Genomic DNA, 16,036 nt, shown 5'->3' with positions numbered 1-16,036 from the left:
AAGCAGTTGGACTTAGCTTGATTAGCTTGTTCAATTAATGCTACAATATTGCCAATACGTCTCTTAATGATGTCTCTAATGACATTCACTCAAGTTGAGTTTGACAAGATTTCTCAATGAAGCCATGTAGTTTTCAAAGGGTTAGCATGTGCCTTCCTAAAAACCAAGTGTTCATGGTCAGCCTTAAACCATGCTATCTCCAAAGGTTCATGGTCAACCTTAAATCATGTCATCTCCAAAGGTTCATGGTCAACCTTAAACCATGTCATCTTCTTACAATCCAGTGGGCTTCTGTAGCCCAGAGTCTTCTTTCTCCCCTTCTTATGACCCGGTGGGCTTTCCGTAACTCGGAGTCCTTCAACCCCCTTCTTACGACCCGGTGGGCTTTCCGTAGCCCGGAGTTCTTCAACCCCCTTCTTATGACCCGGTGGGCTTTTTGTAGCCTGGAGTCCTTCAACCCCTTCTTATGACCCAGGCTTTCCGGAGCCTGGAGTCCCTCTCATTCTTCTTATGACCCGGTGGGCTTTCCATAGCTCGGAGTCTTTCTTCCTTTTATTGACAAAACACGCTTTCATAGTTATGAGTCATTTCCATCGATCTAATACGTGCATATGCACCTAGGGTTTCTCTACCGTCGAAATAATTTAAGTGTCTTCTATCTTTGAATGCAACCTCTGCTAGGCTACATTCAAAGAGGGGCAGCTGTTGACACCTAATTTTTTACCCAAATTAATTAATTTAAAGTAGTGTTATTGGTTAGGAATTAGTCACAAAAATGGTTATTATTCAAAAAAGAGAGTTAAAAAAAATTTCGAAAAAAAAATCGAAAAAAAAAACAAAAAATGGTCGGGTTAGGCCGGATTTGACCATGGCCCGACCCGCCTTTCTCTCTCTTTTCTTCCCCTGCGCGTTGGGCCTGGCCCATTCTCTCATTTTGACCGGCCCAGCCCTTTTTTTCTTTTCTTTTGCTGGTCTTTGCTCGAAGACTTATAGAAGACAGAGCAGCAGGAGGGTAGCGAAAACAGGGCCGCCAGAGGATCGATGGCAGGCAATGTCATGATCCGCGGGTTAGGGGTGCAGTCTGGCCGGCAAGCTAGCAGCTGTAGGAGCTAGGCGCGCTTGCCGGCTGGGCATAAAAACCGGAGAACAGAATCAACACGGAGGAGAGGATCCGAACCAAAAAAAAAAAAAAAAACACAAGGCTGAGAGAGAGCGAGAGAGGAACACGGAGGGAAAGAGAGGCTGAATCAAAGGCAGGAAGCTCAAGGGAGCAGCCCGTCGTCGCCAGAAGTTCGTTCGCCAGCCATTGTCCGCCGTAGCCCATCACCGAACAAGGTAGGTCTCCCGAACCCCGCGGTCTTGTTTTCGGAAAACGCTAGGCCGAAGCTCATGGTCGATCGGTTCTCGTGAGCTCCGGTCCACGTCGTCTTTGCTCTTTGCTCCCCTGTCCTTCTATGTTATATCTTGAGACCCCTAAAGTGTGTTTGGTGTTCGGTTGAGCCGAAATCCTTCAAGTTTGGTAGTGCAAACCATGTGTTCAACAAAATTCCTCAAAGAAAACCGAGGAGTAGCTCGCGTTTTAACACCGGACCCATTCATTTTTCCCCCATGCTTGTTGAATTCTTGTTGCTTTGCCCTGATTTGTTGTGTTTTCGGATGGTTTGTGTGACATATTGGCATGTAGTTGGACCGAGGACTCATTTCGTCGGAAATAGATTAGGGGTTGCGGAATAGGTAACTAGCACCGGACAAGGGGGACGATCGGTGAGCGACAGTGGTTCGACGACTTCCTTAGGGCGGTCAGAACTCGTGGTGTTGTCGGTGTCGAAACGGCAAAGGAGCTGCAGAAGCTTCGGCATGTTGCGGCTGCGGGAAGGGGAGGCCCCGAAGAAGACGATCGAAAAGGGGGTAAAAAGAAAAAAAAAAAAAAACAAAAGCACAAAAAGAATAAAAAAAAAAAAAAAAATAGGAATAGAGGAATGGGCTTTGTTTTGGGCCGTTTTAGTGCATAGGATTTGTGGGCTTCATTTTAAAACAAAAAAATTTAGACTAGGTTGGACTCTGCTGACCAGGCCGAGCCGGGTCGGATTAGACCGGATCCGACCCGGTTCGATCCCAAAAATTTATTATAAAAAAAAATTCGAAAAAAAAAAAAATTGTTAAAAAAATTAATTTAAAAAAAAGGAAAATTTAAAAAAATCGGAAATTCTTTAAAAAAATCGAAAATTTAATTTTTTGAGAAAATTTTAAAAAAATTAAATTAATGATTAAAAATTTTAAAAAATTAAAAATTAAAAAAATTAAAAAAAAAATTTTAAAAAAAAATTAAAAAATTTCGAAAATTAAAAAATGATAGAGTTTGGTTAGGAATTGCTAGGTGTTGTCGTTTTAGGTGTAATTATGCATTTATTTTGATTACATTGCATGTTTAGATTGTATATCTTGTTATTTTTAATGGTATGTGTGTAGTCATATGGTATGTTTAATAGTATGTGTTTAGATTACACCCGTATGATCACTTTAATATGTTTGTGGATGAGTAAAATCAATTTAAACTGCTTGACAAAAAATCATTTTGTTAAAATGAACAAGATTATGTACCGAAAGGGCATTAATTGACCAATTAATGTAATCAAATCCCCGACTTTAGATTCTCTAGTTGCGTACGAAGTAAGGTACACTCACATGCCTCACTTGGTTTCTAACTGACCCCAATAGGCTAGTGGCGACTCATTTTGTGCAAAATTCATAGGAAATATCCAAATGTCACGCGGGGTATGAGCTTTGGAGAGCTCACGCCTAATCATGGGCCTTAGGCCCGTCCTTTAGGCAATACCCTAAACCCGTTCCCTCCCCCGAGGGTAGGTCGTGACACATTTGAATACCTTTTCTTTTTGTTTTGTTTCGTGCCATATTCAGATGTTTTCTCAATATTTTTCCAACCCAATCAGCCTTTGTGTGCATTAAAATAGTGCTACAAAAAGATGGGTTGATGGAGTGCTGGTTCTCGCTGATGCCGTCTGCAATGCTACATTATTTTCAAAGGCTACTTAGCTTGTCAATTTGAGTTCGTCTTCATGTTGATAGGAGTTAGTGAATTTTTTTTAGTATCTGTGAGGTGATTCGCTCAGGTTGGAAGGTCATTTTTGCTATGTCTTCTTATGGAGAACGTTTTATGTCATCAATGTTTCGTCTGTCCATTAAATAGTGCTGCAAAATGATTGAGTTCATGGGCGGCAGGTTCCTTTCTCCTAACGAATGCAAACAAAGAAGGAAAATACGAACTTCAGTGAGTTCTAAACCGTTGATAAACTCGTTTAATGGTTATTTAGTTAACGCAAAATGTTAGCAACTTACGAATGTCAAATACAAGAGTAGACTATCAACTTTATTTAGCAATTTATAAGTCAATAAAACAAATTTGGAGGTGAAAATAGTAAATTACTAGTGAAATTAGTAAGTTACTAAGGTAGATCTGTTTATTATCATCACTAGAGTAAGCAATATACGAAAGTTGAATGTGAATAATCTATTTATATAGAAATTTACCTCTAAAAATAATGGAGACTTAGGAAAGTCAATCTTATACATGTATGAACTAGGCCCCAATTTACCTACTCCAATCAAAGCCAGTGCATGTGTCCGACGTGGACTTGGGTAGACTAAAACTAGATCAGAGCCAATGCCATTCTTTTAACAGCCTCGAGACAACTCGTGAACGCAGGACAAATCAGTTCAATAGCCAACCTAATGTCATGAGAGACTATAAATGAAATTGAATTAGGTGTAAAAATCAACCAAATCAAGCTCAACATAGTAAAGCTGCATTCATTCACGTTAAGTCAAAGCAAATCATACTATATAAACTTATCAAACTACCGTAGAATTTAGATAATTCAGTAGCCATACATGATACATCTAAAAACTCATCACGCATCCTCTTCTCAATAAACCTTGAGGAACATAAGAGCTTAATTTTTTAACATATCAACTAAGGTTCCATTTGTTTTTGCTTAAAAAAACTACTTTTTACTTGAGCTCTATTCATTTTACAAAAAATAATTTCTGAGAAAACGTTTTTTGAATTTTTCGATGTTCATCTTACGGAAAATGAACTAGTCAAGGAAAACGCATTCCGTTATTGAAAAAAAAATACCTTTAAAAGTGAGGAAAATATTTTCTTTTTTAATTTTTCTTTTTTTTCTTCCATTTTCTTTTTCTTCTTTCACCAGCCAAGATGGTGGCCAATGCCTGGCCACTGGCCAACTCCAGCCTTGCTTAAGGCCAGATCCAGTGAGGCTGAGGCTTGAGGTTGCTGAGGTTGGCAAGCTACAGAGTTTGGGCTCACCTTGATTGAGCGAGCTACCAATGAGCTCATGACTCGCTAGATCTAGCAATTAGCGTCTTAATCAGTCACTAGACAGCTAGCCATCATCAAGGCATGTGGCGGTGGAGGAAGGAGAATGAAGGAAAGGAAAGAAAAAGAAAATTTTAAAATAATAAAAATTAGATTTTTTAAAAATAAGAATAATTAAAATTTCAATTTTAAAAAGTATATAAAAATTAATATTTAATATTTTTAGTCAATCAAAAAATTAAAATTATTTTTTTATATTTTTTTTCCAATATATCAAATCAAATAACAAATTGTGAAAAATATTTTTCACTCCATTTTCAGATTTTAGTTGAACATGGAAAATTATAGTCATTTTCATGGAAAATAATTTCTTGGAAAATATTTTCCAGAAACATGATGGGCCCTTAATCTAAAGATGGAATTTCATGTTGTATTGCAGTCCGTATTGAGGTGTAGTACTTGCTAGTTTGATTGATGCATCTATTTCTCTGAGAAAACTTTAGCCTCATCGTCGTAATCATCGAACACACGAAGTAAAAATATGCAGTTTTATGTCCCTGACAGGAAGGAACAAAGTTTAGGAATTGCACATTAATTAAGAAAATGTGTAAGCAATACATTTGACGACCTTAAAAATGTATAAACCTAGAACTGAAGTTGTAAAAAGTCCAAAGTTCAATTAAGATGCAAAAGACAGTACTTTTTTTATTCTTGCACTCTTGTTGGTTATTGAACTTCCCCAGCACAACTCAACATATCATCACTCTTGCGACTCGTTCGTGAAAATATCAATTCCATATTCCCCCAATAGGGCATAACTTCGACAATCAAAAGATAACGACCATAATTTATTTTATTTTTTTCCTAAAAACAATGACAACTAAAACTTCTATCCATTAGATTCTCTTAAAATCTAAAATTAAGATTTAGACTAAAAAATTCATATTTGACGTGCCTGTAAAACTCTGTAGGAGATAACTGTATCATAAACATGACGGAGGAGTCAAGAAATACATTGATTCTTGAATCACTAAATGAAGAAAAGTTGCACTCACATTCTATTTTCATTTACAATGATGTAAATCCCCAGACGTTGGCACATACAGATAGCAACTACCCTAAACTGCAAAAATGCCATATCTGTGGTTCTGTGAAGGCAAAATGAAGGGTAAGTGACTTCTTAAAATAAGGACCCATAGGCGCATGCAAAGGGGAAACGAAGTAGAATTTATGAGGTTGATGGATGGTACAAAGTGATTGTAGCTTGGTACTGGTCTTCCCCCTCTTCCTTTGATGATGCAGCATACTTGTAAACCTATCAAAGATTTTTAATTTGCATCAAAAACCAAATCCAACTTGATCATAATCAGGAAAACAACCATATATTCTGATCCTGTATCAAAAAGGATTCTGCAAATGCTTCAACGATATTTTAAGAGAAGCCATTCAAAACTGATTCCATACATTGAATTCAGATAAACTTGGCAGCTGAGAAGGCTTTAGAGTTCCTATCAAGAGTCAATGCCAAATTTGAACTTGGCATCCTAACCCAGCTACTTAAGAAAACTAAGAAATTGGGGATTTAATTTATTCAATAGTCGAGTTTAAAGGTGGAAAAACATAAGCGCAAAAGCAAATTTGGGATTCTAAGTAACTCGTCATTCAACAGATGGGAAGCTCAAAGTTCAAGAGACAGGATATCCAATGCAAAGTTTACAGCCCTCAATTACAGCAATACACACAAATGCAGTTTAAAGGGATGCCCTACACAGCCCCCAATCACTAATTTACCCAAATGAAGAGCCATTGACAGTGTGGCTGCTCACTTCAGATACCCTCATTTTGATAGTGCAGTCCATCACTCCATTGAAAGCTCAGACACAGTAGGGAAGGCAATATTAGTGTAGACCAACATCTATCAAGATGCCATCTTTGCGCATAGCAATCTATTAGGCACTATAGGATTGATATTAGTCAAAAAGACATGCCCCTAATGGAAAGCCCAAACTTATCAATTCTAGTCAATATTCTTTTGTTGAAATTATCTATTCTAGACATGATCACGAAATGGTTGAGAAAGAAATCCATTTAGTCAATTTATCAACAACAATACTAGAAGACTAGTTTAGCTCAAATATATATGATCACAACATGTACTAGTCATTTAAAACATTATGCTTAATAATGCAAAAGATATTATTCATATTAACCCTGCATAGAATCAACAGTAATCATAAGTAACTAACTCATCGTGAATACTAGCTTAGTCAGGACTGCAACATCTTCATTTGCACGCATGCATGTAAGTGTGCATATGTGCTGAAAGATAATTTTTTTTTTGGTCGAAAAAAGATAATTTAAGATATAAGAAAGTTGCCATCGAAAAATTATATAAGAAAATGAACCCACTTTAGTAAAAGCGCTCAACTGTTCCATCAAAATCGGTCATTTTCAGGCGCCAGACAAGATCGCTGATAGCTGTAGCTTTCCTGTCAAACAAGCCAATTATGACAAATAGACAGATGAATAACTTTCCACACTGCCGGCCGTGGTGGCTCAGCTGAGTAGGATTCAGTGAACCTTTACGAGAGAGTCGAGGAGTTCGAAACATTTGCGAAGCAAAGGCTTTGACGGAGTTACTTGGTGACTTAAGTGTGCTGCCGGGGGTGGTGGGTCCTCCCGCTTACATAGCACTTGGGGATTTACGCTTCGGCTACCGGTTGAGGCAATTCCACCAACACCAAAAAAAAAAAAAAAAAAAAAAAAAAAAAAAAAAACTTTCCACTAAAAGTTCAAACTAGTCATTGTCTATTAAAAAATTGACAAATATAATGGATTTTTTTTTTTTTTATGACCAAGAGAATCTCGTACAGCCGGCAACTGGTAGCCGGCGAGCAAACCTAGGGCCACACGAGGGAACCACCACCCCGTGCAAGCGGTTAATGCACCAAGCACCTCCCTTGGGTTTCAAACTCCTCACCTTGAGAGCAAGGATTAACGGGACCTTATCCAGCAGAGCCACCACGATGGGTGGTGACAAATATAATGGATTAACATATCATAAGTGTCATAATTTTTATACGACACTTAGTTAAGTGCCATGACTTTTTAAATAACACTCACTTAAATGTCATAAATTTCAATCAATTATTTAAGTGAAAAAATATTTAAATAAAAGAACAAGAAAAGAAAAAAGAAAAAAAGAACCTTTATCTATTAATCATATAGACATTTTTTCTAGTATTTCCCCCGGAAGTTCTCATCAGCTTATCGTGGAAATTGGATTGTACGCTCGCCGTCTCCCTGAAGACAAAGTTCTGCCTGCTTTGCATGTTTTTGTTTTTATTATTCAGAAATATTCGTGTTGAGCTTTCATTAGATTCTGTCTTTTTCTTTCCCCTTTATTGTGTGAAAACTCGCTGAATTAGGTTCATCCGGTGGTCTAAGTTTGGGTAAATTTCACTAGGCTTTTTCTTTTCGATGACAATGCATCTATCGTTATTCCTTAAGATGTGGTTCTCGCCTTTTCAGTGTGGGAAGAAGGTAGCAGAGGAGGGAGGGGCAACAAAAATCAATAGGTCACTTGCTAGATAGCATTTCCTGTTATGTACTTCTCATTGTAGCATGACACATTTTATCATGGTATGGCGCGCTTGTGCATTTAATTTTTTCACGGTAGAACTCCCTCATTTTAGTAATGTAAATTCAACTTAACTAAAGTCCTCCGTTGGAAAAGTCTCATTGGATGTATAAACATGATTCTTGATGCATTTTAATTGAGCTTGTCACGTGTGTGGCTTGAATTGTTTTTAGCGAAAAAAAAAAAAAAAAAGCTGTGGACGTTGTGTTTTGGCGGATTAATTTCGTCGCTTTGGCTGACTGAACTTTGTACAAGAAAATCAAGATGAAAACGCAACTATATTTGTGAATATCGTATTTCTGCAGTATATGTATGCCGGTTTAGTCCTAAAGCTTTCGGCGATTTGTCAATATAATCTTTCCGATCAATTTTGGCTGGAAATAATCAATATGGACGTCGGTCGGGTCTTATGCATCACAAAAAATGTTGTGGATAATTTTTGAGTTTTTATTTTCTTTTTTATTTGCCAATAGCTAATCCCAAGCGATCACTATGATCGGCCACAAGTAAGGGCCAGTGTGACATCCTGATTTTTAGGTTTTGATTTCGATCGGATAAGTTGGGCTTTTCATCAACGTGCCTATAGTTCTTTTCTCTAAATTGGTCATTCATGAAATAACTAGCCTATCAGGTGAAGCCATTAAGGAATATAAATGTAATAGAGTTGAGAATTAGACCAGAAATCGATTGTTCGACCGTGCTAATCTGCAAGGGTAATTACGGCATTGTCAAAATTGACTAGAGATCAGGGATAGGTTGATTCAGCCGAGATATGTAATCAAAGTGTGGGTGATTCCACACGATTGCAAAATTATCATCGATCGGCACTAGATCGATTTTTCTATCGTTTTGGGTACCCTATGTCTGTATTTGAAATCTTGAGATTTTCACGACAACCAAGGGTTGCCGATGTGTGGAAGATGTACATTGTGACTCGAAATAAATCAATCATGAGTCAATTGCACTAAAAATTTCGGAAAGCTACCCAATGGGCTATGTCATGCTAAAATCGCTTCAAATTGAAATTAACCGCGAGTTTGAATCTGATTTCAAAAATTAAAAGTTCTATCATGTCACGAGTCATTTTAGGACCGTCGATTCATCCTCTAAACATTTTTCTACAAACCGAGATTTTTGGCAAAAATTAAAAGTAAGGCCGTCTTTGACCGGAAAATTTAGGGGATAATTTTTTATCATGTTTTTGGAATGCAAGTTGGTTCCATTGGCGAGGAAAAATGTCAATTTGGTCGAGGACACCTTGGTGGAATTTATGGAGACCAAATTGAATCCAATTTGGAGGAAAATGTTGTAAATTCGTAGTCCCCTTGTTGCACAACCTTTTAGACTTCTTGGCAAGTGTGTTGGGGAAGTTTGGGGTGGATAAGGGCTGCTGGTCAATGGCAGAAGTGGTGGGGTATGTTGGTTGATTTCAAAGGGGACATTTGTGTCTTCTAAAAGACTTGGAGGGACCCCCCTTCTCTTTAGCCTTATCACCTTCTTCCTCAGACTTGCTTTCTCCATGTTTAAAGTGTTTGAGCTCCCAAAAGTTGCAGAAAAACCAGAGGAACCGAGCCAGCCCTCCCCTGCCATCGCCAACCCCTCTAGCCACCGTACGTCCAGTTGTCGGAAGTCCCCGCTTAGCCCACTACAGCCCGTTCGCTCGTCCTCCACCGTTCCCACACCAATCGGCCTCCGTTCCAACCCTCTCGGCCCACTGACCAGAAGCCGAGACCAGCAAGAAGCCGTGGGCTTCGAGGCCCACTTCGGACCCCTTTCGGGCATCGTAGGGTGCTGCCGCTTTGGAGTTTGTTGCTCATCTCCGCCTTGCTGTTGCCGTGAACTTATTGGATTTTAAAATCGGTGAGTTAACTCACTAATCTCCGCTTAGGGAGTTAATGATGCTTAAGGGTTGATTAATTTAGGCTAAGTATGGTTTATGTGGTTAATTAGAACTGATTAGCAATTTAATTATTCGTTATTACATGTTAGGTGATTAAAGTAGTGTAATTAGAGACTAGATAAGTTATAGTATTTATCTAGATAGGTTCAGAAATTTTTTTGGGCCCGTTTTGGTATTTAATTATGCTTTTTCGGCCTAAGTTTGCATTTATGGCATTTATTTGTATTTATTATTATTTTTGGTATTTATTTAATTATTTATTATTTTCCAAAAATTATACTGAGATAGTCGGTGATTGGAATTTCGTGCTGATTGCAATTGTGTGGTTGGTTTATTTAATTGAATGCTAATTTGTGCTATTTGAGTGATATTTGTAATTTTGGGAATTTATCCAAAAATTGAGTAATTCAAGTATTTAATCGGGAAACACCAGGTGTCGGTTTATAATGCCAAAAATATTTTTATGGACTATATTAAATGGCGGGATTTTTAAAAAGGAATTATGGTACTTTGGCTAAGGCAGATCGTGTACCCACACATGATTATTTTTACCGTGTATCATAAAAATGGTGAATTGTCAATTGATGAGATCGGTATACTATATCGGCTTACGGGTTTTGATATATCAGCTTAGCGTGAGTAGTATACTTTATCATCTTTTGGTGAGCTATATCTATTATTAGCTTTGGTGAGCATTATCAATATATTATATCAGCTTGCGGGCCTTGATATATCAGCTTAGGGTGAGCAGTATACTTTATCAGCTTTTGGTGAGTTATATTATTTATCAGCTTTGGTGAGCATTATCAGTATACTATATCAGCCTGCGGGCCTTGATATATTAGCTTATGATGAGCAATATACTTTATCAACTTTGGTGAGCATTATCAGTATATTACATCAGCATGTGGGCTTTGACATATTAGTTTAAGGTGAGCAATATACTTTATCAGCTTTTGGTGAGCTATATTATTTATCAACTTTTGGTGAGCTATACTATCTATCTTCAGCTTAAGGTGAGCAGATCTTGATGAGATTGAATTTTATAGATAGTATTGAATGGATTGACTAAGAGATAGCATTGATGGTATGGAATCGATTGGATCGATTGATTGGTGACTTTTCTTGATTTGATGTTTTGATTTGAATTGAAGTGATTGATTGAGTTTTGAATCGTACTGACTTGCAGGAAGGAACAAAGGCAAATGTAAGTCATTTGTCTTGTGTGTGCATAAGTAGCCTTTAGGTGTATTTCCTTCATAGTTGGAGTTTAGGGGGTGAAATTGCTAAGATATTGTCTCACATCGTTGTGGGCTTAACTTTTCAAGTCCTTAGATAGTGGATCCCCCTGAGCATTATGGTGGACCGATGAGAGTCATTGAGCGAGTTTATGCATATCTCGATCCCGGAAGCTTTTGGGTCTATGAGTTTGTAGTGACCACTGTTTGGGTCGAAGAGCATCCATGTTATGTGTTCCCTCATTGATTCAGAGCATGGTTCCGCTATGCACCCAATGGCATTAGGTTAGGTCCCCTTAGGACTTTTGATATTCCCGTTGTGGTGATTAATGTTGTTCTGGATGAGGATCCAGCTTACCCTCCCGATGGCGTGGTGGAGAACCCGACGTCTCGCTTGGCTCCCGTGGAGACTGAAGAATCGGCGATCGAGTTTTGCTAGCTGGTCGCTAGACAGCTCGTTTTGAGGATCAACCCATTGTAGATTTTTGTGAATAGGGACTAGCTTGTAAATGACCTAGTCTATTGTGTATAAAGGTGTGTTGTAGTTATGAAATTGTGACCCTATTTTTCTATCCCATCTTCGTGTTATATGGGAATTTATTTATTCGCTTCCGCATGCGCATTAAAATGAATGGGTCGGCGATGCGTCCTAGGACGTTGCTATTTGATTGACCACTGAGGGATAGGCACGCGCTCAGAGGATCGGGGGGTGACAACTAGCCTCGCCAAATCTAGTGAGGGTGAAGATCATCCTTGCCTTGGCGAAGGTGGCCTTTGCCTAAGATCGGTTGTTGCCCAAAAGAAAAGGAAAAAAAGAAGAACAAAAATTCAGAACAAAAAATAAAGAATTCTAAAATTATTCATGTTGAAGCCGACCATGCCATGTAGGTTGGTCGATGTGTACGTCAATGATTTTCGGTCAAATTTAACAAGAATTACTACATTGGCATATCTTTAAAAAGTTTAGCATTGAATTTGTACAACTGAAATATTTAAAATGAATTAGCCGACGTACATTAGGTTTGGGACTTTTTGAACTATTATCCCATATCTTTAATAATTGCCTATACTAGAAGGTTTGTTCCGAGTCAAGTTTATACGAACTTCTCTAAGGTTCCCTTAAGGACAATTGAATGTTTTAATGGTTTATTGGAAATAACTCTGATTAGAATATTGCCTTTTACTTTATATCTCTTTAGTAAATTCCATTAAGTGTTAAACTATGTGTTGTATTTTGAGGTGGTTAATAAATGACGAGCATTTTGTTGTTGTGTTTGTGTTGACTTTTAAATTTCTGACTCTTCCAATGTCAATCTCTACCCTTAGCAAAGTAATTGTGTTGGTCATGAAATTATTTAGCAAAGAATATCCAAAGTCCTAATTAAACGAAAGGTACTTTTTATAGTAGTTATGTTAAATGGTGTAGCCATATGAAGAAGAAAGTCAATCGGAGTAGAGAAATTTCAAAATTAAAAAATAAAGTCAGATGGGGTACATCTCACGTGATTATAGATTGATTGTACTTCATCCATTGAGTGATCAATACATAAACTATTTTCTTCTTAACATAACGAAATAATACATCTAGTTTCATGCACAAAGCAAAATACCTACATGTTGCCAAACATTGATACTCAGAAGAAGCTCTAGATATTCACATCATATGTTGCTTTATATTGTGATCCCCTTTGATTTTAGGTGTTTCACAGGCCTCTGTTCCTTCAGATAATTAAGAAGGTTGTTGACATAACGTTCTTGGACATTCTTGTCCCCAAATATAGGCCTCATCTCCTTTGCCTTCTCTCGGTAAACCCTACCCTTCTCTTCCACCATCACCAGGCTTAGCGACTCGGACACGGACTGCCTAGTGACCGACCCATCGGACTCATTCCTTGGTATCGGATACCCAATCTGTCTCTCCTCCAAGAGCCTTGCATTTAGTCCTTGATCTGCCAAGAATGTGAAAAGTATTAGGGCTCTCCCGAAGCTTAGCGCCTCCACAACCGAACTCCACCCGGCATGAGTCAAGAACCAGCCCACTGAGTCGTGCGCGAGTATCTTGAGCTGAGGCACCCAGCTATCCCAAACCATGCCACGCCCTCTGACTCGCTCCTCAAAACCGTCTGGCAACACGACCGACTCGGTGTCGGCTGAGCCGAGCTGAGTCTTGAGTACCCAGAAAAACGGTAACCCCGAAAGCTCTAGCCCTAGGGCGATCTCGGTCAATTCAGTTTGGCTTGGTTTGGCCTCGCTCCCAAATGCCACATACACCACGGTGCACTTCTTTTGCACATCAAGCCATTCCTTGATCGACCGCCACGAGTCGGTCTCGCCTCGCATCTCGGGATTGCTTGGGGGAAGTTGCCCAACAGGGAAGATTGGTTTGGCGAGGATATCTTTGAGGAGGCTCAACCATTCGGGTTCAACCTCATAGCTGCTTCTTACTGCTATTATATCACAACATTCTTGGCCTGCCCCCCAGCGATATAAATCTGTGACGCCTGACGCATTGCGCGAAACCGCATCGAAAATCTTCTCGATCTCGAAGTGGCGGTATGCGACGCTTGTCGGGAACGGAACCCAGTTGGGGCGCTTCGTGAAATCCTCCGGAGTTTTCCTGTAGTCTCCCCCCTTTGAAGCCCATGTTGGCCCAAGGAAGCCCAAGCTGGCAGCAGTCGTAATACTGAAGAAAACACTCCTTATGCCGAGCCTAGAGGAGATCGGGCCAGCCCAATACGGGGCGAAATCGTACATGATCCAATCAGGATCCGAAGATTCGAGGAACCGGGCCACGGGTTCTTGGAGCATGTCGTAAGCCTTCTTGAGAAACTGGATCTTGTCGTAAGGCAGGTCACTGGTGGCTCCGGCGCCTTCCGGCAACTGTTCGACGGCTGGTAAGGGGAGCTTCACGAAGCTGATGAGAGAGGCGAGGTCTGAAGGGGGTTTAGGGAGGCGATCTATGTTTCCTGGGGACGATAGGAATGATATCCGGTGACCCTTTCCAGCCATCAACTTGGCTAGCTCCAAGTATGGCATCATGTGGCCAAAGGCTAACCATGGAAGCATCACTACGTGGAGACTGTCATGTGTTTCTGCCATTTCGCAATAGACGAAAATATGGAGAGCTCAGCAGAAGCTACAACGCTCTAGTGGGTATTGACAAGTTTGTGAGCTTATAAGACCGTGAAGTTCTATAAATAAAGCATCATTCGAGAAACTTTTGTCATCCATGACGTTTGTGGCACTGCATTATCTTACATTATATTTTTGAGGACTCTTTAATTAATTATGTTGCAGGGGTTGGAAGGTAGTGTTTGCTAGATATCTTCCTATGGAGAATATTAAATAGATTATCATCCGCCCATTTTCTGCTCAACGATTTCCTCCAGACAACCGTAAACAAGGGGTACTAAGTTGGCCTGTCATTGTTTACAGTTGTCTAAAGGCAAGCCAACTCAGCAATGGGATTTTCAAACACCCTCACTCACCTTAGACATTGGAGGCTATTATACTTATTCGGTGGTAGTCAAGGTTGAAAAGCTTGACATGATGTCTACCTTTACCATCGTGAAACCCCCTAATTCCCTTTTATTTTTTTTCCTAACAGAGAGGAAATACAAGGTTGACATTGCGGGATCTCCCACCCCAAGGTGAGAGATCTTCTTATGAAGAACATTAAATAGATTATCATCTCGTCATTTTCTGCCCAATAATTCCCTCCAGACAATGGTCTTCCCAAATTAAGAATAGTTCTTATAGCAATAATCTTTTCCTTGTTACACCACAATTTTCTAGGATAGAATTCGATTGTTGATCTCTCATCTCTCCTTCCCCTTTCATCTGACCAATTGACTATCAATTGATTAAATTATCACGTCGAGAGACGGATTCTAAGAATGAGTTGGTAGATACATTAGTGACACTTTTTTTTGCCCAAATAGAAGTGAATTTGGTGAGATAAGTTTATTTTTGTTAGACAGAAAAACAAACAAAAGAAGATGGGATTTATTTCAGAAGATGATGCTATGATAGAAAAAATCATAATTTATGGTGACGATTATAGTGGTTGTTTGCTCATTTATTTAAGAAATATCTGCAATCATGGTACAAAAAAAATATATACTTTTTGTGATGATTTTAATATTTTATTCCATTGGCTATATTACTTAATTAATAGAATCATTATAAAATCCACCTTATCGGTCGGGTTGGTGATGATGGCTCTCATAAAAGACATGAAACTCGTAGTCAGTTGTCTATATAAGTTATTTATGAAAAATTATTTGCTATGATAGAACATGGTGGCTCTTTGATAACCCGAAGTTTTCTTCTTGTTAACTTTTTTTTATCACTTGTAATTGCTCCTTAAGTTTAATTTTATGTTAGTACTTTAGTCATTTGAATTTTCAAGAACATGAAACCCGTGGTCAGTTTTTATCGCTAGTAACATGAATCACGCGGCCAGTTGTTTTGGCACGAATTTTACCAACTTATATGTTCTATATTTGCATCTGAATACTTTTTTTTTCGTGCCATATTCAGATGTTTTCTCAATATTTTTCCAACCCAATCAGCCTTTCTGTGCATTAAAATAGTGCTACAAAAAGATGGGTTGATGTAGTGCTGGTTCTCGCTGATGCCGTCTGCAATGCTACATTATTTTCAAAGGCTACTTAGCTTGTCAATTTGAGTTCGTCTTCATGTTGATAGGAGTTAGTGAATTGTTTTTAGTATCTGTAGGTGATTCGCTGAGGTTGTCATTTTCGCTGTGTCTTCTTATGGAGAACGTTTTATGTCATCAATGTTTCGTCTGTCCATTAAATAGTGCTGCAAAATGATTGAGTTCATGGGCGGCAGGTTCCTTTCTCCTAACGAATGCAAATACGAACTTCAGTGAATTC

The 16,036-nt window shown here is 38.8% G+C and overlaps 2 protein-coding genes across 3 annotated transcripts in view; both read right to left on the bottom strand.

Annotated features, from left to right (window-relative positions):
• Positions 1–5,421: 5,421 nt before the first annotated feature.
• The window catches only part of LOC104414106 (pentatricopeptide repeat-containing protein At5g65560), a 58,009-nt gene continuing 47,394 nt past the window's right edge, over positions 5,422–16,036 (bottom strand). For both annotated transcript variants that reach the window (XM_018861231.2, XM_018861232.2), the window contains exon 5: positions 5,422–5,672. The gene's annotated coding sequence lies outside the window, so the exon portion shown is untranslated. The remainder of the gene's footprint in view (positions 5,673–16,036) is intronic.
• On the bottom strand, positions 12,628–14,286 carry LOC104414110 (UDP-glycosyltransferase 91A1). Its single transcript, XM_010025128.3, has one exon. It carries the CDS (start codon positions 14,232–14,234, stop codon positions 12,807–12,809), a length of 1,428 nt encoding a protein of 475 aa, XP_010023430.2. The 5' UTR covers positions 14,235–14,286; the 3' UTR covers positions 12,628–12,806.

Source organism: Eucalyptus grandis, chromosome 8 (genome assembly GCF_016545825.1).
Source record: "Eucalyptus grandis isolate ANBG69807.140 chromosome 8, ASM1654582v1, whole genome shotgun sequence".
NCBI lineage: Eukaryota > Viridiplantae > Streptophyta > Magnoliopsida > Myrtales > Myrtaceae > Eucalyptus > Eucalyptus grandis.
The sequence above is the reverse complement of the archived record's forward strand: the minus strand, read 5'-3'. Positions and strand labels throughout refer to the sequence as shown.